The sequence below is a fragment of the Carassius auratus genome, chromosome 18 (genome assembly GCF_003368295.1).
Source record: "Carassius auratus strain Wakin chromosome 18, ASM336829v1, whole genome shotgun sequence".
Lineage (NCBI taxonomy): Eukaryota > Metazoa > Chordata > Actinopteri > Cypriniformes > Cyprinidae > Carassius > Carassius auratus.
Genome location: NC_039260.1, coordinates 24,796,138 through 24,821,248, shown reverse-complemented (window position 1 = coordinate 24,821,248; position 25,111 = coordinate 24,796,138). Strand labels below are relative to the sequence as shown.

Below are 25,111 nucleotides of genomic sequence, written 5' to 3'. Positions count from 1 at the left end.
TATTTTTCCCTTAATGCACCGACCAAAACAACACTGTTTACTCTGATAAAGTGTTTAAAGTGTAAACTTTCCTCTAGAGCTTGCTCCTGCATCAATCTAGATCTTCAGTCCAAACGGCCAAACAGTTGCAACTCATACATAATTTATGTTATCGTCGTCCTTGGAAGAAAGCATTAAAGGTTTGGATACTTAGAAAATCATCCTGCTGTGCCATGAAATGATAAATATTCCACACTCGCATTGTAAAGCCACAGTTCTCCTTCACTTTAAAGAGAAAACAGCATCGATTTAAATGTTAGATGACTGGAAAGAGGTTTGAATTCAGAAGTCATTAAAGATTGCAATCACAACAGCGTAGTTACGAGATCACACGCATGATTTTTACTCTGCTGGTGGGTTGTCACACACACACACACACACACACACACACCCTCCCTTAAAAGAGAATTAATGAATAAATAAATACAGCATGAACTAAAGGAAGTCACTGAAGTAATTAGACACTTGATTTAATGAGCTTTTGCAGTTATATTTCTGTTTATCCAGTAATTAAGTGCAACTATCTTATGTTATTATCTTCCCTATTTGTTTGTGCATGAAGATCGGGGACAATTCAGAACAATAGCACATTATTATTTTTAATTAACTGAAAACAACTGCTGAGGTATTTCATGTGCAGATTGGAAAGGTGAGTGATAGAAAATGATTTTGTTTAAAAAACTAGCTAGCTTGTGAAAAATAGGATGTGGAAATGTTAATGTTATCACGTTGCATAAGATTAGTGATGATAGTTCACTGAAAAAAAATGTTTCATTCATCCAATTAAAAAAACAAATGTAGGGTAATGATTCACATCTATATCTTTTAACATGAGCCAATGAAAAATAAATAAGTTATTTTTAGAGCAAGCTATTTATTTTTCTTTGGCTCAAGTTAAAAAAAAAATATATATATATAGTTGTGAATCATTACCCTACTTTTTTTTATTATTATTATTGGATGAATGAAAAAAATTTTTTCAGTGAACTGCAGTGTATCATCACCAATCTTATGCACAGTGATAGCATTTTCTCATCTTTTTTAGTCAACAGTAGTTCACATGACACTGTTTAATTGACCTTTATATATTGCATATTCATTCAAATTACATTTCATTCTTGTGTAGCTTGGGAAAACATTGTGAAATTAAATGGTAAAGCACTCATCATCGACCGGGTCTTACATTTACACCCAGTATTTCTCAAAAGAGTACTGATTTTAGGGGCAAACCTACAAGCAGCATCTGACTTCAGTGTACACACTGGGGGAAAGTTAGCTACCGCTGTCTCGGTTGTTTTTATGTGACAGTTATGAGTGGGTTAATCTGCAATATACTGCAAAATACCACAATAACAGACAAACTATTCATTCAGACAGTCACGAAACTATCATTAAAGCTGCAAAATGTAAGTTTTGCATCTTGGTCGCCATCTCTGTTTGAAACCTGCAATCGCAGTTATTTGCAGAATTATCTTCCTTGTGTGGGTTGTGCATTGACACAGTTTTGAGGTGAATGTGTGGCTATGAAAACCTATACAACTCAAATTAGAAAACATTATTATATAATTACGGTTGTGAAAAGGAGATAGTTTTGAACACTGGCTGGTAATGTACTTCCACAAAAATTGATTTTGGATAATTTTTAACTATATATATATATATATATATATATATATATATATATATATATATATATATATATATATATATATATATATATATACTGTATGTGTATGATATATCAGTGGCTTGGACCTAGGTGACTAACAAAACTGAATATTTTTCAAGGATTTGACACCACAAACTGGAAAAAGTAGCAAATCCAGTGATTCGTTCCTCATCAAAAACACAGATTCCTTCAGGACTTTGTTTTCAGGTGCTTCCCAAATGATTTAGTGTGTGATAAGTTGGTCAGTATAGATCTGCTGTCTTGTAACTAGTACACATCATCTCTAATCAATGAGCCAAACTCATTCAGAACTACAGCTCTTTCAGGTGACTTCCAGAAAACCGAACATTTCATTAGTGACACCTGCATGAATTATTAATTCACACGCACATCTTCGCTGTTCCAAATTGTGATAATGAAGCATTAAGATTTGTCTCTGAAAGCAACACGGCGTGTTTTGATCCTAGGAAAGATGAGGGACTCGAATAATGCATTAAATGAGGTGAAATAGTGAAAGTATTCAGTGCAAGCTCAACACCCTGCGGATCTCGCTCGGCCGTCTCTCTCTCCTCACACACACACACAGGTGTGGCTATCACATCACCATGGCAACTGCTCTCCATCTGCTCTCAGCTTTGTCCTGGATGACATGATTTTCCCCATCATTTTGTTTTCTGGCACATCTGCGCTGACCTAGATGTGGATCAGACGGGAATCAGATCCAGAACACACAGGTGATCAAGATCTGTCGCTCGTCGTTCGCCCAAACCTTCGGAGAGCGAGCTCGTTAGCTAATTTCCATAATGCATGTGCGCCGTCTCTGTTTAAAGGGCCTTTTTTGTTATTATAATGTTTTATTTGTGTGCACTGCCTCTGCTTGGTTATTTATGAGGAGCAGCCTCAGTGCCTCGTATTAAAATCCTGCTTTGGATTAAGTCAGTAGAATAGGAATAATCACATCATCTGCATGCTTTTTTGTTGTTGAAATTATAATGAAAATGCAACTCAAGTTAATTTCATTAAAATCTATTTAAGTTCAAATGTAAGTTTCACTAAATGAACCCGATCTAGCCTGTAAAATCACAGACTGATGTGCCACTATTGCTTGATTTGGATCCTTAAAAGTTATTATGCTAAATACACTAAATAAAAAAACATTGCACTGTATTAAAACCAAAGCAAACTTTAATTTATCCGCTGGATTAGTTCAATTTCAATGCCACAGGCAGTAATGTCTACCTAATTGAGCAATTAAAATTCAGTGCTAATTACGCAGCGAATAATGGCTTGTGACGAGCATCCTTCTGGTCATTTTAAAGGTGTCTGTTATTTATTTATGCATCTATTTATTACCTCATCCAGAAAGGCCTGCTTAAGCATTCAGCATCTAATATAATCAATCATCAACTTTTAGAAATTATATTCTGTGTAAAGATGAAAACTGAAGTGTTTCGTATGTACACAGTTGCAGATGTCTCACATACAGGCAAAACGAAGTATAAAAGAAGTCTTGATGCTGGGAGAGACAGCAGAACATCCTTTGGTCTTAGGGAAAGGGTAATGTTTGGATTTGGCCCGTTTGCTGAATCCTGGAAAAGAGTGTGTGGAGTTTGTGAGGACAGGAGCTGCTTCAGGCGAGTTTTCACGCATCTGAACTCAGTCTCAAGGCCGAGAACTCGATCATCCACCAATATGTGCGCAAAACACAGACTGGAGACTTTTAAAAACAGGGTAGAAATGGGGGCTTTCCCAGCGATGCCATAGAGCGGTGATTCTCAAACTGGGGTACGCAAACATAAGGCTGAGCTTTGGCATTCATTTAATTCTACCTCCACTTAAAGTAACATTAAAACCAAGCATGTGTTTCTGACAAGCAAAATGCAGATTTTAGAACGTCTTAAAATGCAACAGATTTTACTTTTATCCGATGAAAATTATGAAAGAAAACGCATCCTGAGTCGACCGATGCTGAACACATCCTTGAATCGCACAAGCTCTTATTTCAGTGTTGTTGTTTCTAACCTTGTGGTCATTGTAGCAGGCAGTTTGTTTCTTACATTCAGTTGAACAGCAATAACAGCAAGTCAAATGCATTTTAAATGCTTATACTTTGTTCTTGCGCCCTTTCATGCAGTAAATGCACGTTAGTGGATAACCAAGGTTTTCTAGAACAATAATTCAACTGCTGTGAATGTAGCGCCTTCGATTTCAGCTAATAAGAAGAATGATGCAATTTCTGGTGTTTTCATAATTGTTGGGGCAGTCTTCAGCTCTTAAAATACGGTCTCAAAATACAGTCTGCTTCAGATTGCTTTTAATCACTGCATAAAAAGATTCTTTACCTGTGGTTCTAATTGGGTGGACAAGACAGAGATTTGGGTGGGCTCAGTCCAATCCTGCTCATGCTTGGAGTCGGCCCGATTTTAATGTCCAATTATGACTTTTGCCTCAATAAACTTCTAATTTGCTGCTTATTAATAGTTAGTAAGGTAGTTAAGTTTTAATATTGGGTAGGATAGGCATACTAATAAGCAACTAGTTAATAGTGAGAAGTACCGTATTTTTTTATTTTATTTTTTTTACCACTGGATCAAAACTGGAATCGATAAGCAGAATCTGAATCAGAATCAACTAAATTCAAACGATACCCAACACCATTAAAAACATGCACTGACAGACTGCTGGGAAACCATTTAACGTGAAACTTTGCACATGTCCTCTGAAAACTATCGGTTGCAGTAAAGAACCTTTATGAGTGTAAAGCTGCATCTCAGGATTCATTTAAACAAGAACGCACTGGAGCAGTATGGCGAATTTATGTCCAAACCAAATCCAGACGGGACTTTTATCTCAGAATTCAGTTATCATCAAATCAAACTCAACAAGTGTGTTATATCAACCCACGAGCAAATGCATTCTCAGTTTCTAATGAGAAATTAGGAGTTAACAAACGAGTTAAATCGAAACAGAAATCTTTCCATGCTCTCTGGAGAACATGAGCTCCTGGTTGAGAAACACGATGGGTCTCGTTCAACACTCTTCATAGATTCATATCCCTGAGAGTACGAGATAGACCGAGCGTAATGTGTGTGTGAACCATGAAGCCCTCCACATCAAAGACCGTGATAGTGACCAAGCTCTCGAACAAAGAAACTGCGGAGAGCAGCAGAAACTGCTGCTGTTTTCCCGAATATGAATTGGAATGCCCTGTGATACATGAGGGTTCTGCTCACATTCAGGCAGGGTCTCACAGCAATTAATCACTTAGTTTATCTTTCCGGCTGTTATTCTCACAGCCTGGCCATTCTGCACACATTGTTTCAGGAGAAAGAGCCTCCCTGCCATGAATTCGTATTAGCAGAGTAAAAATAGCAAGAGAAGGAGTGTGAACGAGTGTGTAAACCCAGTGTAACTCTGTCATTCTGTTTGCCGTACTGAATTACCTCAGGGAGAACCAAACACTGACGTGTTCAGAGCATGGTCTGGAGAGCCACGTTTGTCTTGATCGTTTAACTGTCTTCAGTGCTCCACTTGGCTCCACTTGCAAGAAACACACTCATATTTCATTAGAGCGTAGTTTGGTTAATAGTTCTGTAACGACCGAAGCGTCGGGGCAGGACCATCTGAAATGTGTGATCTGAACTCCATCAACTTGTTTCTTGGGATGCGATTTGTTTGACTTGTTCGATTCTGCTGCCATTATTATTATCATTATTATTATTATTTTTTAATCAGCTGTAAATGGCATATGACTAATCACTCTGGAACTGAGAGAAAGATACACTGCTTGGCTGACAGAAACGACAGAACACAAAACATCCTGAAGCCTTTACTACTGTCAATATTACGGAAAAATTATTATTATTATTATTTTATTTTTATTTATTTTTTGCATGCTACTAATAGCCCATCAAAATATAATCTAGTGCTCACTATATGTGTCCCTGGACCAGAAAAAAAAAAAAATCTAAATTAAATTGAACAAATAAACTTTTTATTGATCAATGGTTTGTTAGGTTTGCTTTTGAACTGCGTTTTTCTTTTTTTCTTATTGTTTGTTTAGATAATTTCCATGCATTCTATTTCTCTCAGAATTGCCTCAGTTTTGTGAGTCCATGAGTGCATCTAAAAAGAAACACACAGCAAACATCTACCGCTGTAGATGACTTGATCATTGTAAATCAGAAGTGTTTCTAAAACTGATGTCCAACAACATAGAACATTGTAACATGTTTTTACTCCAAAAATTCTATCAAATATTTGAAATAACTTCCTTTTATGATCTGATGTGCATTATCATGGAATGAGGCAGAAAATATATGATATACTGTAATAAAGGCTATGTTTACAAATATACATAATTTTGAAAATATCTAAGATGGTTAGAGGAACTTGAGGAGGTTTGAGAATTTATATATTTTTATTCAGTCACAGCTAGTGCTGGAAGCCTTTATCCATATTAGGGATTTCCTGAATCACCATCAGCTTTTGTGATGCATATGCAGGGTTTCTGCACGAGGGCGCCCTCTGGCTTCCAGTATGAATGAAAGACACATTAAATGTGTTTATTTAAAACACTACAATTGTCAAAAAATAAATACAATTTAAAAGAATTAAATGGGAAAAACAACACTTCTCTCAAAATGAATAATTTACTCTCCAGTGTACAGGAGTTTTGCATTGTTAATTTGTTTAAAAAAAAAAACAGTTTTAATTGCAAAAAAAAAAAAAAACAATAATGTGAAAAGCCATCAGAACCGAATCAAACTGAAATGGTTAAAAAAAAAAAGTATTTATTGAACCATACATTCCTAGTACAGATATATACATTAAATTAGTTTAAATAATATTTTATATACTATTATATAAAATAGCATTTAGATACACTACCATTCAAAAGCATGGGTAAATTTTAAGTAGATTTTGTTTCCTTTCACTAATTTTCCTTTTTATTTATTTTTTAAATTTTTCAAAATAAGTTTATTCAGCTCACCAAGGAAGCATTTTTTTTAATACAGTAAAAAAACAACAACAAAAAAAAAAACTTACTGTTAATTACTTGTCTCTGCTGATCTGCTGCTCAAGAAACATTTTCTGTTAACACTCTAATGCCTATAAAAAGACCCTGTGTTTATGTGAATTTATGCTTATTTAATTGGATTTGTGTATCATTTTCATTAAAGGTGGCTGCTCTCTTTTGAGTGATATATCCAATTTTAAACTGTCGGTGGAACTTCCAGACTGGAGGATAATTTGATGATACTGCTGTCTCTCACAAGCCGTGATCTGTAATCTACTTTAGAGGAAGATTTCTGCTGTGAGATTTCAACCGTTCAGACACCAATGGTTACTTGATGAGAGAGAAAGAAAGAAAGATCCAAATGGTCAGCATAAATAAAACGAAGAAAAACAGAAGATAAACTTTGGCTTTGTCTTATTTTCCCAAATCATGTTTTGCTTTTGATGTTGTGAAAAAAAGGCAAAGCATCATGATTGATTTGATTTCTTTTTTTTTTTTCTTTTTTTACCTGATGGGTAAAAATGATCACATATTCCGACTGAAACAAACAGAAAGAAAACAATGTTCCCTGATCATTACATCCCTCTGCTTCATCCCCAGGCTAATTTTTCATTTTACCTTATCTTACCTTCTGGAAACCTGCGGCCAGCCATAAAATGCTTTTAGGACGAGGTGTGAAATTGAAATGCAAGCACAAGATAACTGCGGTCACATTAGGAGCCAAAACACTTCAACCTTCGACTCAAAATCAAGAAGAATGCCCCGACACACGTGTCTAAATGGCTAATGATCTATACCACAAAACATCGATTCTGATCTCATCCAGAATGACAGGGACTCGGTGGCTGGTTTTCTTTCTTTTTGTGTCTGTCTGCAGTGAGCCGGCTTGGCTCGATTCCCACAGTGATGGCAGAGAGAGAGAAACCCAACAGAATCAGAGAACTCAGCGGGGAATTCATACGACACATTCAACAATTACAGCCGGCGCATTGAGGAGGCGATGCTCATGCCCCTCTCGCCTCGTCTCCTCCGTCCCCCAGAGAGAACATCTGTCCCAGCACAACACGCCAACATGCACTTCATTGGCTGACACAGATCTTCATGCCAACTTAAAATCAAAAATAAAAACAAGTATGTTATGATCACAGTCTAAATGAAAAGTGTGCATATTCCAGTAGCATGGATTTGTCTAATCCTCTAGCATATTCTCCAAGTCAAACTAGTTCAGTCTTTAAACCTGCAGAAATCCCACTTCTTTTGGTACAAAGCTGCGCCATATGCATCCAAAATCCTTTGAGTGCATCCTAAAACTCATGATATCCATGCATTGTGTGGATATCACAAAAGTTATCTTAAATTAATATAGAAGCAAAAGTGAATAGATTAAAAAACAAGAATGATCCGCAGTGTTGGGGAAGGTAATGCATTACATTATTGCATTGCTACGTACTAATTACATTATATAGTTACTTTAATGGAAAGTAATGTGCTATGTTACTTTTGTATTACTTTTTAAATCTTGGCAGTGCTTGTTTGTTGTTTTAATATAAAAAGTTGTATTTTTGGCAAATGTAAAAGCCCTTTCAAACCAAAAGTGAAATGAATCATCCTCAGGCTGAAGGAAATGTTTAGCTGTGCTGCTATTCTGGGTTGCATGAAGAATAGGACACAGGAGAAGGAATGCAAATCAATTAAACAAATGTTATGTTTATCTTAGTCATTTCTTCTTATTAGTATGCTTAAACTGGATCATCGAAGGTCAGCAGCAAAGACACCGGATAAAAATATATCACAGAAGGTTTGCATCATATTCTGAGTTTGCATTTTGCTGTTTTATTTATTTTCAAGAGCCTAAAATTCATAAAATCAGCATCTCTTTTGAGTGCAAAATAATCATAGAATTACACAATCAAGCATCCCAAGCATCGAGATCTCAAATATCCTAAAAGCTATGTTAAATAATTCATATAGAAGCAAAAATAGATTAATAGTCGCAGCTACATTAAGATCAGTGTCTAACTCAGTATATCTAACCGGCATTCTCTGTATAATCCACTTGTTTAACATTCATGCAAACTAAACACAACAATGAATCTCTGTTGTACGAGCATTAAACAGTGTGTTCTAGCTGTCGGATCTATTGAACTTCAAATAACCAACAAAAGCAGCTCTATGTTTAATTAATGACGGCAGTTTTTAGAGTACAATTAGCAATGTGTGCTAGTCAGTCTCCAGATACAAAATACAATAGACTCATTTCTGCATCCATTAGCAAATATTTGTTGTGTCTCAGGAAAGTTTGGGAAGAAAGTCTGGATACGCATTCATTAGAGCAACAGCAGCAGTCCTGATCACACATTTAATCCAGATTACAATATGCTGACAAGAGTTCAGACTCACAGTTTGATGTAATTAACTCTAATCTAACGTCCCAGGGAAGTGAGGGAAATCTTCGGACAGCTCTTAGCATGAGCTGTGTAGCATAAATTCTCACGCACAAATAACCTGCGACTTTGGCAGCTGGGTAATGAGAATTATTTAAACCCAAACGAGTCGCTGGCGATAACAGCCTTACATGCGTATAAAGGGTGGCAATTTCCATGTGGCAAATATCCTCGCTACAAACATCAAGGTAATTACTCTCCAAATTGCAGCGCTCCAACTAGCATCCAATCCTGAAGCTGACTGTTTGTTTCGGCATTCAGAATGGAGCTGTTTTTATTATCGCAGGTCGAAAATCACCACAGCTTTGCTCTGAGGAGAAAAATATCCTTAAATTGAAATGCAGGATGTCCTGTGCAGCTTTAACCTTTGCATTGACTCCAAAATCCACATCAGGATGTCAGAAAAAGAGAGATTCATTCTGTCTCTCATGAGTTGTAGACGCTACAGAGTCTCTGCAAGTTTTAAGGGAATTTAAGAGTGTTTAAAAACCACTTTCAGACCAATTAAATAAAGCTTAAGGAAACACAATACTTCAATATGTTCTCTCGATGAACTGTAAATATGTTATCAGAACATGATGGGTTACATTAGCATCACAAAGTTAGAAAATGCAAGTTCAATTACTTTTTAAATAAAAAAAAGAGAATATGAAAATAGCTTTTATTGTAGATTCTGCTAAAACTGCAAAAATAAAAAAAATAAAAAAATAAATAACAAAATATTATTTAGTTATTTCTGTCTCGTTTTCCGGTGCAAATATCTAAAGATTCTTAAATCAGGATATATAGTCCTACTTGAGAAGCAAAATGATGAAAAAAAAATTAGAAAAGTTGAAAAAATGAAGTGAGTTTATGGTTAAAAAAAAAAAAAAAAAAAAAAAATCATTTACATTTTTCAGTAAGAGAAATTTGTTCAAAGAATCCTTTGTTTTACGTTATATTTTCTTTTTTTTGCAATGCATACAACATTTAATTCTATGCCTTTATGAATTTAACTTTTTCTGCCCCAAATGACGACTTTTTAATGTCATAATTTGTTGAAGGGTTAATTAAGACAAAGAACTTGCTCCACAGAAACCTGAAAAAGTCTGGTTTTCGAAAAATATATATTAAAATGAAGTTTTAAAATGCTGACAAAGATAACAATACGTGCAACATTTAATTAACAATTAATGCAATTACTTTATGAATTGAAGACTCAGTTTAAGATCTAAGGCCTTAACTTGTGGAAGGTCAAATGAATGGCCTGCTTTTAAGACCCGCAGAAACCCTGAAGGAAATAAAACATACAGATGACCCTTTCAGTGCTTGGAGCGGCAGACGAAGCATTGAGTCGATGAATGAGCCTGCTTTGAGACACAATCCTCAGCCTTAACAGAAGACAAACTGAGTTCAAGATTTTCTATTCAAAGCCTCCTCATTTCCGTAGGAATGGAGAAACTTCCCAATTCCCCAGCCTTTGGCCAACAGCTTAGTGTGACATATTGCTAATCTGGTTATTATGCGAGTTATCAGGCATCTCACAGTAACGGCAGCTATATTACAGCAGATATTACACTGATTTCATGTGCATCTCGCTGCAATAACTCCGTCCTGAGCCAATGAATGGCTGACGGTGACCGCCGCTCTTCGGCTGCCACTGCCGACTTATTGGCTCAGGACGCTTCATTAATCCAGCGAGGTTCGTGGAGCAGATTACAAGCTAAACAGAGATAATGGAGGGGATGCTTCTTCTAGCCATGCAGCGGCTGGTTAACTAGATGACTAAAACCATTTGGAAAACTCACTAGAGGACTAGACGGATTCATTCAGTTCGAATAAGTTCAGAAAAGTGTGCATGTTTGTGTTACATCTGAATAAAATGACATAGATTTGTCTAACCGTTGCGCACATTTTTCAGTTTTTTTAATTAAACCTGAGCGGTGCACAAATCCAGCTTTTTTTATTTTCAAATGTGCATCACTTGAATACAAAACATATTTTGGTGGATCCCAAACCTCATACTGTATGCCTCAAATTTCATTAAAAAATGCGCAAGACTACAAAACCTATATAATAAAATGTAGTATAAAGTTTAACCATATTATACATACCCTATCACACCATGCATTCACATAAGCACTGAGTTTCTCTTATTAAGAGTTTTACATTTGTGGAAAGTAGAATCTCATTTGCCTGCAACATAAGCTTAGATTTACACAGTTATGGACAAAAAATAGACACTGTGTCAAACCATTGTCAGTTAAACTGCATGACGCTTTTGCTTTGCTTTGTATTTTTTAAATGAGAGCAATATTTTGTACATTAATGCCATCTTCCGTGACTTTTACAAATAAAAACAAATAATGAACAATAAATTATCTTAGGCTAGCATCCCCCTGAACTTATTGAAGTTATAAATGTATGTTATTCTCAGATATCTTGCAGGAAAGTGCTAGCACTGCAGTCGTTACATCAGCCCCCCATCTGTTCTCCGGACCCTCCATGTTGATGAGGTCTCCACTTTCGCAGCGTCAGCTAATCAAGAACTGTACACCTGGACAAAAAAACAGATAGCACCTTTAAGGGAGTTTTAAAAGAAGACGAGGCAGTCAGGGCACAACCCTGTGATTAAAGAGGCTGGGAGCCGCTGAGGATATGAATTGTAATAATGATGCTAGAATGTGTCATATTGATCTTCACCTCCTCTTGTGTCCACACGGCTGAAAGAGAAGAAATTGAACTGGGATTTCACAGCAGTCATCTGTGTGTGTGTGTGTGTGTTTCCCTGGGCGGAAGCAACAAGGCGGCTGAAACAACTTGACTAATATGTTTACATAACTGTCCACAAACTGCTCTTTTTCAGCTTCTCCTCCATTTGTTAGTCTGGGTTTTGTCTTGGTTTTGACAACATGAAACACTGTGCTGAAAAACACACTTGGGTTACACCTTTATACGTCACTGACTGACATTATTTAGTAATAAGTGCACATTACAATATTAAAATATATATGAATGAAAGACATTTCTGGCACAGTGTCATGTTAAGAAGTGTGCTTAATTGTAATCAACATGCTTCAAATCTTATAAGTAAAACTTGGAAAAGTTTTTTTACAAAATAAAAGGCCACTTGAGTGTATTTAAAGAGACTTGTATGAAATGAGATCTTAACACACTTAAGTACACTTTTAAAAATGCATGTTGTAGTAAAGTCTTATTTTGATGTGTTGAAAGCACATGCAATGTACTTGATTATCGTTGTAATTGATAATATTTTTTTTGTGTGTTTTGCAACATCATAATTTCAAATGTGAATTACAAATATTGAAATACATGGCTATCACTAGAAATTGCATTTTTGATTACTATGATTGCTTGTCAGTATAAATGTTGTACGCCTTAAAGGGATAGTTCACCCAAATATAAAAATTACGTCATTAATAACTCACCCTCATATTGTTTCAAACCCGTGAGACCTCCGTTCATCTTCAGAACACAGTTTAAGATATTTTAGATTTAGTCCGAGAGCTCTCAGTCCCTCCATTGAAGCTGTGTGTACGGTATACTGTCCATGTCCAGAAAGGGAAGAAAAACATCTTCAAAGTAGTCCATGTGACATCAGAGGGTCAGTTAGAATATTTTGAAGCATCGAAAATACATTTTGGTCCAAAAATAGCAAAAATGACGACTTTATTCAGCATTGTCTTCTCTTCCGTGTCTGTTGTGAGAGAGTTCACGATGCTGCTGACGTGTCATCTTTGTTATTGGATGCGCCAGAAAACACAGATTACATATAAAGTTGTACTGAAGTCACATGTGCATGTCAAAAACACTCTAAATTTCAACTAGCCTAATTGCATTAAACATGCCATGTCCTTGTACAATTGTAATATGCTAATGTACACTTTTTTCACAAGAAGAACCATTAATGAACTATATCAGTATTCTGAATTAAAGCTATAATAATGTTTTTTTCTGACTTGTTGCTGTTGTAAATGACACTTAATGAGGGTCTTAAAGACTGTTGTTCCTCCTTCCATCCAGAATCTGACTTCACTTTGATATAAATGCTAATTTGGGCTCTGCTACGCTTATATTTATGCACAGTGAGATGATCAGGAAGACCAGCTCTCCTTCATCCACTCAGTGTAATAGCAAATGCAAAAAGCTGCATCAGTAGGACATCATTTGATTGGTGCTATCTCCTCTAGAACACAGCCTATAGGTTAACAGATCCCTGTTTGAAGCAGGACGAGTAAGTGGTTGGCACATTGGATTCTCATTATAATTAGAGTGAATAATTAAATATTTATCCTGTGCAAGTCAGCGGGGAATCATCTCAGCCTGTGTCATTAAGACCTATTTTAATTATTATAGCTCAGTAATCACACAAACACACTGTCACCCTCTTCACCATCACCACCAGCATTTACATCACCCACATATCTGTACGGGAAATTGGGTTTTATATGGCTCCTGTGATATTGTCTTCTAGTTTCAGATGTAGAAAACACACAGCACTAGTTCAAGTTGGTACAAGACTATCCTAAATTGGGTGAAAAGTAATCTAAAAGCAATCAAAAATTAGTCTGATTATATTACCATGCTTTTTGTAATTTTGAATCAGTGACAAATATTCTACCCATCACCATCCACTAGTGATGGACAATCTTGAAACATGGCTAATCCTTTGTTTTGAACCAGTGATTCAGAACATGTACAGTATTAAACTGTCAACATCACTTGATTTCAGTGTTTTTATAATGTTTTTTTTTTTTTTTCTTAATGGTCCGTTGCTTAAAGACAGTCTGTCTGTATTACGTGTCTATGGTTTTTACCTGAAATCAAATCAACTTTATATATTTGAAGAAATATGAAAAATTTGTGTAATAAAAAGGAAGAGCTGTTGTTATTGGTCTCCTGTTATCTCCTATTAGGCCTGTGTTATGCTAGAGCCAAATTGCAACAACTTCTAACTAAAAAATCTGCTGCTGGAGACTTTCCATTGGCTGTTTTATCTGAACAACAGATGAAGTGCAATTGTGGGGATGTACAGTTCAGAGCTTGGTAGTAACTGATTACATTAACTGCAATCTGTATTATGCAATCTGATAGTTATAAAATAGTTCAGATCCTACCTGCCCAATCGTTTTCACTTTGTCTATTTAAATAGGGAATCATCTCAGTAAGCGACAGTAAAGTATGGAGTGCCACAAGGATCTGTCCTAGGCCCTCTGCTTTTTTCCATATACATGTTGGTCTTTGGTAAAATTATTAGAAAATACAGGATTGTACTGTATATAGTTTCCACTGTTATACTGATGATACTCAACTATATTCGACAATATCCAGATGAAACTTTAGCTTTAACTTTTGCTAAGCTAAAAGAGGGTGTTAAAAGTGTAAAAGACCCAACCCTTACAAAGATCTGAGGTGACCGAACACCTGAGAAGGGATGATGCCAACCCCTCAGAGGACCTCAGATGATGCCAACTCTGAAACAACATACAAACTACCAAACTTTGATGTAAGTTTGAACAAAACATATAATCATTGCTGTTAATAGTGTTTACCATTCTTGCTACATGTTCAGTGTTAGGCTAACAGAGACTTGTCATTTGCACTTACGTATTGTTGCTGTTTGTTAGTTTTAATTGCTTCTACTGTCCTCATTAGTAAATCACTTTGATTAAAAGTGTCTAAATGACTAAAAGTAAATGTAAAGGTAATCTACCCAGCTCTGGGGATGTAATATAATTATGTTTCAAGTTCTATTTTCTGTGTCTTGTGGCATGATCGCTGCATTTTAAGTGGAATTAACTTTTCTTAACATGAGGACGCAGCCCTAAAAATAGCACAGCTCATGCTCCGTTCTGCTATACTCCAGGGCTCTGGGTGGATCAGGATGCAGCTCGTTGACGTCATATGCGAGTCAGTGGATCGTGAGGCTCGCAGGCAGACAGCAGCGTCTGGCTCACGTTGATGATGTATGACCGCAGACAGAGAAGCGAACTAACCGCAAACTAGTCAAGCTGCACTCTGCCCATCATCCTGATACATCATGTGCCATGTGCTAATTAGGACTGTCTGTGTCTGCAACACATTCCTGCATATGCTTCCTCTGTTTCTGAGTTGATGAATGTAGCTCTCGCCACGCACAGCAAAAATGCCTTTTTTCTAACACGGTTCATTAATTACCCACAATGCACTCTGTCACTTGGTTCCCCGGTGTCAAAGATGGCGTCAGTAGGCCAGCTGTTCATGGGTTTGGATACTGTATCTGAGAGTGCTGAGCTTTCCAACCCTTTGGAGGTGATGTCTGAATTAAAATATTAAAAGATGATGTCTAAAGCTCTGACTCCGGACCAGTTGAAGCACAGTTTAGATAAGGACTGTGCTGATAAAATAAAATGTAATGTCATTTTAGCATTTTCTTTTCAGTTATTTCTGTTTTAATTTGTTATTTTAATACATAAAGCTGAACTAAATTAAAATAAGATTTATTTTGTGTATTTGTTTGTTTGTTTTAATTTTCATTAAATTAACTACAATAACCCTGGATGGCAACTGTGCTACGATAAAGAGATTTTTTTCCACTTTATGGTCCACAGTAGTCCGTTATTTACTTGTGAGAATGGCATAATAAAATGATCGTTGACACCCTTTCTATCTAACGTTTTAATCTCTGTCGCTTAGGAGGAAAAATAAACAGGTTTTCACTCACTAAATATAGCAGCCAACATCATTAGCAAGTGGAGAAATGGATTGATGGCAAAGAGGAATCAATCTATAGTCTGTGGAGCGAGAAAAGAAGATTAAAAAGTGGAAATTAAGGCCATTTCTGGATAGATTTCCCTCCCGAAAGCTGAACGCAGACCAAACAACTGTGCTGCCCTCAGGCTCACACTCAGTCTTATCGTTTCCATCCTCTCGATATCGCCTGCGTTTATCTTCACATTATAAGAAAATAACATTTCACCTAAGTGTCTTTTTATGTCTCCTCCTAATGCTCTGACTATCGCGGGTGAGCGTCATATTGTGCGTTCAGTGCTGTTGTTTGTCAACGGCTGTGATGGTCAAATATTATGTCAAATTTCAGTGGCCTCATTTCAAACAGCCAACTAACAAGCTTGAATTCTCCAACCTATTTCCTCCTTGCTTTAATGCCTGAGCTTCTGTTTCTGTTTTTGTTTTTTCTTCGTCCAGAGGGACGGTTTGCTGGGATGTAAACAGTGAAACAGCTGGAGAGGTTGCCTGAATCACTTTAAGAAACCACCGCACCCTTAAGCAAGACATGAGGAGGGTTTTAGGAAATATTATAATTACAGGAAGTATGCAAGTACAGAACCTATACTGTATACTTTACATATGTACGAGTTAAAAGGCTAATACTGAGATTTATTACTGAGATATAAACACTACAGTAATTTATTTCTGTGATGCTCCGCTGTATTTTCAGCATCATTCCTCCAGTCTTCAGTGTCACATGATCTTCAGAAATCAGAATAATATGATGATTTACTGCTCAAGAAACATTTCTGATTATTATTAAAGGGGGGGGGGGTGAAATGCTATTTCATGCATACTGAGTTTTTTACACTGTTAAAGACCTGGATTCCCATGCTAAACATGGACAAAGTTTAAAAAATTAAGTTGTACGTTTGAAGGAGTATTTTTGTTCCAAAAATACCTCTTCCGGTTTGTCACAAGTTTCGGAAAGTTTTTTTCGAGTATGGCTCTGTGTGACGTTAGATGGAGGGGAATTTCCTTATATGGGTCCTGAGGCACTTCTGCCGGAAGAGCGCGCTCCCGTATAGCAGAGCACTGAGAGCACAACAGACTTCACTGATCAGAACGAGAGCGAAATGTCACAAAAGAAGTGTGTTTTTGGTTGCCAGGGCAAGACAACCCTGCACAGATTACCTAAAGAGAAACAGCATTAAGGGACCAGTGGATGGAGTTTATTTTTACAGAGCATCAACGGAGTTGTGCAAGTGTTTTTGTTTGTTCCCTGCATTTCGAAGATGCTTGTTTTACAAACAAGGCCCAGTTTGACGCTGGATTTGCACATCATTTATTTCTTAAGGATAATGCAGTCCCAACGAAAAAGGGTCACGATCGTGTGTTGGAACCGCAGGTGGTGAGTAAAACTGCTTCAAATATCTCTGTGTTGTTAACTTAGCTATCAGCGCGTAAGCACATCAAGTAAACAACATGCGATGTTGTCATCAAACTGCACTTTCCACATGTACAGCTTAAAAAAAAAAAAAAAAAGACGACAAAGTGGAACTTAAACATTTTCCAAAACCGCTGAGCAAATATATACAGTTTCAGTACATACCACATAGAGACGTCGTTGCTGATGCTGCTCTCGTTCAGTTTCAGCTTCTGGATCTGATTCTGGATCATAATAAACGGCTGAATCTGACTGTTAGCCATGGTTTTTTTTGGATGATGTCCCCCCCCCCCCCCCCTTTAAGAAACATTTCTGATTATTATCAGTGTTGAACACAGTTGTGCTGCACAATATTTTTTTTTATTTTTCAGGATTCACAGATGAATAGAAAGTTTACTTTATAGGATTTACTCATTGATTTTGTTATTATTATTGTTACAATGTAGACCTTTGATCAATTAATGCATCCTTGCTCGATTTTACTGACCTCAAATATGTGAACTTAACAAAAATGACTGTATATATAATGCACAATAAGTTGTATATACCTCATCAGTTTGGACACACTTTATTTTAAGATCCAATTCTCGCTATTAACAAATCATTAACTATGACCTTTGCTGCAATAAACTTCTTCATTTGCTGCTTATTAATAGTTATGGTAGTTGTTGGTTTATGTATTGGATAGGATTAGCAATGTTGAATACGATCATGCAGATGTGCTTTAATAAACAGCCAGTATGTTAATAATAGGCATGTTAATAAGCAACTAGTTAATAGTTGGTCTCTGTACTAAAGTGTCACCAACAGTTTTCTATCACTTGCACAGAATTGTGAAAAAAAATAAATGTGTACAAAAATGTGGCGCTCAGTGATCTCCTGTTGTCTCTACAACAACTGCACAGGAAGTCTCACTTAAAACTGTTCAGAGAACACAAAGCATGGATAATCTCAATCCCAACACAACCAATGGCATTCCCAAACCCAACCGCAGCGCAACCCAATGTGCTTTGCAATCATTTCTCATTCGAGGTGTGGCACGTTAGGTAATGAGACCAATCATCTGTGGTCAAACTGTGATATTAATAAGCGTTCCCTCGACTGGACTCGGAAGCTGTGTGATTACCTGTCACACTTCATTTGTCGATTGTAAAAACACTGCATGACTCTTTCCTGTGCACAATTTAGAGATGATCTCCTTCAGGAAGCATTGCTACGTACAACAAAGCCACTTGGTTTATTATCTTCCACTGCGGTTGGAGGATTTGGAGGAATCATCCTACTTTAATGGATTCACTGAACTGATTCACTTACTGTCACTGTATCGTTGGCTTTGTTTACGACTGCCGTTAAAGTTCATCTGGTGAGATCTGTGTGGTGTAAACGGCGTAAATCTGTGTCACCAGACTTCTGGCAGGATCTTAACAAACACCAGGTGTAAAGAAACCCAAGAAATGGTGGCGATCCCAAAATCACTCTTGATTTTCTGCTCCCTGGTTTTAAAATGTTCTGATATGAGACACCACATCTTTATTCCTAAAGCTCAAATTGGCCCACCATTATCTCTTAATTACCACAACCCAATATTGAGCCCTATTATAGGCAGATAATTAATCATGTATAATAGTGAAGTAGGATATTGTGATTGGGGCAGAAAGGTTATTTTGTGCAAACAGCGAGCTAATAGCAACTCTTCTGAGTTTCATTATTTGCACATGAATACAGTCTGAATAATGGATGAATGGCTGTGTGAAGGGCCAGCGAGTGAAGATGAAACTGTGGGGTAAATTCACTGCTCTTTATATAATTCCCCATCATGAATTCAGCTGATGTGGCTCAGCTCACGATTGTAAGGCCAGGTTCATGTTTACTCATTTATAGCAATAGTTCAACCCAAAATATACATATTCTTGTTATTTACTCATGCTTATGTTGATTCAAACTCATATGACCTTCCTTAGAAAGAGAAATGAATGTTATGTATTGAAAGCGAATGGGCACTGTAACTCATAAATATCATACTATGACTTTCATATGAAATTCATACGATACCTTTGTGTGAAGAACAGTTTAAGTTGTTGTTCATCTTCCTTTCCAACATAAAAAACTGGAAGGTTTCATAAAGTCTTTGAACCTGTGACACTCAGTTTTCCTCTCTGCCAGTATTAAAGTGAAAGGTCTAGATGAAGATCATTTACTCCTTCTCATCTTGATCCAAACCCATGCAAATTTGAAATGTATTTCCTCAGTGGAAAACAAAATAAGAAATGATTGCCATCCCATATACTGAAAATAAATGGACACTGTCAAACATTCATATGAACTCATAGAATATTGTGAGAAGAACAGATATTCATTGTTCTTCTTCTTCAATCTGAAAAGTTGCACAAAAGTCATAAAATTTGTTCTTGTTTATCATCCTCTTGTTGATCTGAAACCATAAAACTTTCAGTGGAAAACACCACCCAGAATAAAATGAATGTTCTTTAATTTATATTAAATAAGAATGGCACTGCTGGAGTCAAGCAAACACCGTAAAATATCATATGACTTTCATATGAGTTTAAATGATACCTTTGTGTCAAGAACAGACTACAGTCTCAATCGTTCATCTTACTTTTCAAACTGAAAATCTGGAAGGTTTGCATTTGGTTGCATTTGCATTCGAAAGTTGTGCATTTGGTTCTCGCCTGTTAATTCTTGTTAGTTTAGCTTCAGCATCATTTTTTGATGAACTTTGTCTTTAAACCCAGGTGGATTATATTTAAAATGTAAATTCCTAGATTTCTTGGCATCCCACGATGTTTTCTCTGATGCTTTCAGAAGATTATTTTCCACGGCAGATGTAGAAAACTCCACATGAGGATTTCAGACCAGTGACACTGATTTTTCCTCATTCAGTTCCATTAGTCTTTACATAAAAGTTCTGTCATCATTTGCTCATCCTCATTATTTCTGTCTGTAGTACAGGATCACACACAGATCCACAGAATCAGACGCTGCTGCTGTTATTGTGACTTTATGTTCCTGCCCATTGTGAACAGCTGTAATCACAGTCTAAAAAGACCGGAGGAAACTAAACAGCCTCTGGTTTCCATCTTGTCTGGCGTGCCGTGGACCGGAACATTTTAATTAGGGCCGGACTGCTCAAGCGCCACAGAAAATAAAGCACAAGTAAACCTCATCTTCCTCTCTTCTCTTCACTTTCTGTTTATGCATGAATATGAATTCTGACTGAGAGCTGTTGACTGAAAACCCTGCATGCTAACAACACAGTGCCACAGTATTTATTCATTTTTAGAGCACACGCACAATGTTTTGTAGAAATGTTCACGAGTTACAGAAGGCCATTAATGAATCTTGAATCTCTATATATTTTTTTTTTTCATGTTCTCTTTGGGATTATAAGAGAATATAAAGCAAAGCTTAATTAATTAGTATGAAAAACAGATTTTCCATTAACACAAACTGCCAAAAGCAATGCACACACGCCGCTAGTGTTTGCCGTCTGCGACTCGTTCTTGCACTGATTGGCTGGATTTGTTTGGTGCAGTTCTCAATGCACTTATTAATAATGTCAACATATTGCAAGTGCAAGTTGCATTTCATGGAAAAATCAATTCAGCTGCATCATGCTCACAGCTGACCATGCAAATTCAGATGTTCAAATATTTACGAGAGATCAAGTAAATCAGATTTTAAGGTATAATTTGAAACAGTGATTCACATGGTTTATTTTCACACTGCAATACTTGACACCACAAACCCGTTACAGAACTATTTTTGCAATTTGCATGACTAAACGCTGCTGTACCAACATAAATATTAAATGCACAAACTGTCAAAACATCACAAAATGATTAGAATCCAAAGTAGGTTAGAAATGTTTTGGATTTCATGCAGAACTTTTATCCTTGTAACATCAAGACGTGTGTAATATGGAGCTCATATTAAACACTGCAGACGTCTCTGGTGTGGCAGCAGTCTGCTAAAGGCCGTCTAGTAAACAGAGACATGTTAGTAAGTGTTATGGTTCAAGAAAGTGGCAATTCAGCATTAGTATCAGTGCACATGATGATCCTGAAGAGCACTGCATCTCCAGAAGCATTACAGAAGAAGCACGTCCAGACGCTTTACCTTAAGAGAGGTTAGACAGCCAGGAGTTCAGCTGCTATTTTTAAACATAGTGCATTTCATAACGCAGCTCGGGTTCAGCCGAACACACCTCTGCTTGGTTTATTGACTGTTTGCTGCTTTTTTTTTTTTTTTTTTTTTTTAAAGGGTTATGAAAAAGTGAAAAGTGCTTTTGGTGCCTCAAGCATTAAGTGTTCCAATTGAAAAAGAATTATATATGGATCAGGAGCAATGATTATTTATTTATTTATTTATATTTTTATTGCATTATTATTATTATTATTATTATTATTATTGTTGTTGTTGTTGTTGTTGTTGTTGTTATTATTATTATGTAAAATATTAAATATTTTACAAAGTATTTAATTGCATTATTACTATTATGACAAAAATAGTAACAATTAAAATGACATAGAAATAAACAATAAGATGAACAATGTTAAATTATTATTATTTACTATTATTATTATATAAAAAATAAAATTTATAATGAGATATACACACACACACACACACACACAACATATATATATATATATATTTTTTTTTTTTTTTTTGACAGACTCACAACTGTACAAATAAAATAATCATATAATAATATTTAGTAAAAAAAAAAAAAAAAAACACCAAAGCTAATTTAAATCTTATCATAGGCTGAAATTAATAATCTCTTATTCTTAAAATTGCTGCCCTCAAACATGGGACCGCTTTCAAAATGAGAAAGGCCTTGCTCTTTGACATCAGGTCTTCTTTGTCTCCAAAGGGATTCTTCAAAATGCACATGGAAATAAAAGTCTGAAGCATCTCTGGACTTTAGCTTCTCGAAATAAACATAAACACGTTGTCTTCAAGTTGAGCAGATCAGTTCAGGTGACTCTGAAATTCATGACCAGACTGAGTTTCCAGCTGGTTTACATTTATAACTGTGATACTGATAAGGACTTTAGGCTTTATTTTCCCCTTGACCCACAGACATTATAAGCAGAACTACTGGAGAGCACTTCTCTTTCTAACCTTTCTCCGGCTGGGAGGGAAAGAAATCACCGAAGAAGCATGGAAGTCTTCTGAATCTATCATCTAACAGAGAGCTGAGCTCTCACCCTGCTGATGGGGTTTCTCAATTCATGAGTAAAACCAGGTCTGAGACACTTCTGTCTGGATGTGTATATATGGGGTAACAAAGTATTATTATTATCATTTCATTAATGAATACTTTCATCAATGATGCATTCAATTGATCAAAAGTGACAGAAAACACATTTCTAATGTTACAAAAGATTTCTGTTTCAAATAAATGCTGCTCTTTTAAACTTTCTATTCATCTGTGAATCCTGAAAAATAAAATGTATCACAGTTTCTACAAAAGTATTGTGCAGCACGACTGTGTTCAACATTGATAATAATCAGAAATGTTTCTTGAGCAGTAAATCATCATATTTTCATGATTTCTGAAGATCACGTGACACTGAAGACTGGAGGAATGATGCTGGAAATACAGCGGAGCATCACAGAAATAAATTACACTTTAACACAGATTCACAAAGAAAAGATATGTTTTAAATTGAAAAAATATTTCACATTTTTATGGTATTTTGATAAATAAATGCAGCCTTTGGTGAGCAGAAGAGACTTTAAAAACTTCAAAATGACTTGTATTTAATCTAAGAACCATACATGCAGCGAGTGAAACACAAGCAGTCATGGACACCTCTAGGAGTGAAAACCATTTTAATTTCTATATGTAATAAAAGACAGGCACAATGTGTTTGCAGTAAGGCCTCCGATTATTTTGACACATTTCGAATTCCAATATATGCAATATTTCAAAGTACCTGACAACTTATTTCAGAATGCAGCGGAGTTTGGAGTTTGCTGGAGCTTCACTGGTGCTCCACAGAAACTGCTCGCTGAAGTTATTGGATTTCTGTGGAGCCGGCAGACGCTGACAGCTACAAAAAAGCCTTGTTCAGGGCAGGCATTAATTAGGCCGGGACGGAGCGGGTGGGAAAAGCTGACGCTTCGCCGCTGCTTTCTAAAACTACTCACTTTCCACTCGGTCCGAGCATCTGTCCTGACGCGGCCCTGGTGTCAGACCCAATGCTCCTCAAGATGATTTCCCTTTAACATGCAAGGACTGGATGAGTGTATCGCTCCTGATGGTGTTCAGGAATGAGCGGGAAATGAGACAGAGGAGCTCTAATCAATGAAGTGATACGGCAAAAGTTGTATTATCTGTGCGTGAAACACGTGAGAGTGAATCCCTTGTGAGATGATGCTGGATCAGACGGATGTCAATCCCTGATGGTGCAGCCTCGACCTGAAACACACACACACACACACACACACACCCTTTAGAAGAGCAGAATCAGCTGCATGCACACACTTCTGTAGAACTTAAAGCCACTGCTTCACAGACAAGGTTTAAGATAGCCCAAGACTATATGCTTTTAGATGGCTTTCATTAGGCACCGATGTTCCCATCTCTTCCTATCAGCAGCCACTAAACCATTACAGCAGGTGAGTCCAAACTTTTAATGCACTGAGCTGCACTTGATTCCCCGCGGAGCGTTTCCCTGCTGCTAACGGCTCCAAATGCACCATTAAACCTGACGGAGAATTAACTTGGACAGAACTTCATTATGTCACACACGAGGCTCTGCGACTTGAAGATTTCAGGAAAACCAATATTGCTGGCTACAGAAGCGAGATGGTTCATTTAGATACATAATTAGAGTTAATCAGCCATGGAGCTGTGGAGAAACACAAACAGAAGAACGATTTTACACACAGAATGAGCAAAAGCAGTGTGTGATGCTTACAATTATGATGAATACACACACAGAAAATCTCTTTCATACTATATATATATATATATATATAAATATAACCTAGAATAGTACATCAGTGATACTGAAATATTACTGTTCCAAAGCAATCATTATGACAGCTTTACACATTTGTGATGTCGAGAGCACAAATACACGGATCTACAGAGATGTAGAGCTGCTTCTAGGCAGTTGTGTATCTCAAACAGTGGGTCAAGCCGCTATCATTGGCAGGTCATGAGTCCATGCATCCCCCTCCCAGAGAATGCATGATTCAGATCCCAGAGAATGCATGGACTGGATACCTTCAATGCAATGCAAGTCATTTTGGATGCAAGTGTGTACTAAATGCATTTATTCAATATAATGTTGTGCTTAAAAACTGCTGTATAGAGTTGGATGTTGAATACAGATAAATACCGTGTTACATCCCAGCTCTAGGGTCTGAGAATAACAAATGTCTTTACACCGCATTGCTTGTGTTCTCTCTTTATTTTTCTTTTTTACTAGTCAAGTTCAATGGCAATAATCAGCACACAAATGAGAAGCGAATGGGCTTCAGGTTTGAGCCAAAAATAAAAATAAACAAAAACGGAATCGACTTTTTTCTAGAAAAATCTTACTATGCTACAAAATAAAATAAAAAATCTGAACAGGAGAAAATGAATAGTTGAAAAAAAAGTGTTACCCAACCCCTACAGCTTCTGTGCTGAAGTGACAAGAAATGTACAGTATAAACAAAAACAAAACAAAAATTACCGGTGAAACACAAATTTCAATAAAACTGCATGAAATCACAGAATGAGCTTCAGACAAAAATTCTTC

The 25,111-nt window shown here is 36.5% G+C and overlaps 1 protein-coding gene across 3 annotated transcripts in view; it reads right to left on the bottom strand.

Moving 5' to 3' along the window:
* Positions 1–23,088: 23,088 nt before the first annotated feature.
* The window catches only part of LOC113118746 (CD276 antigen-like), a 66,904-nt gene continuing 64,881 nt past the window's right edge, over positions 23,089–25,111 (bottom strand). For all 3 annotated transcript variants that reach the window (XR_003294365.1, XM_026288164.1, XM_026288163.1), the window contains one exon: positions 23,089–23,778. Coding sequence is in view for 1 of the 3 variants with exons in the window: in XM_026288164.1 (XP_026143949.1) it covers positions 23,753–23,778 (26 nt within the window). In the remaining 2 variants the exon portion in view is untranslated. The remainder of the gene's footprint in view (positions 23,779–25,111) is intronic.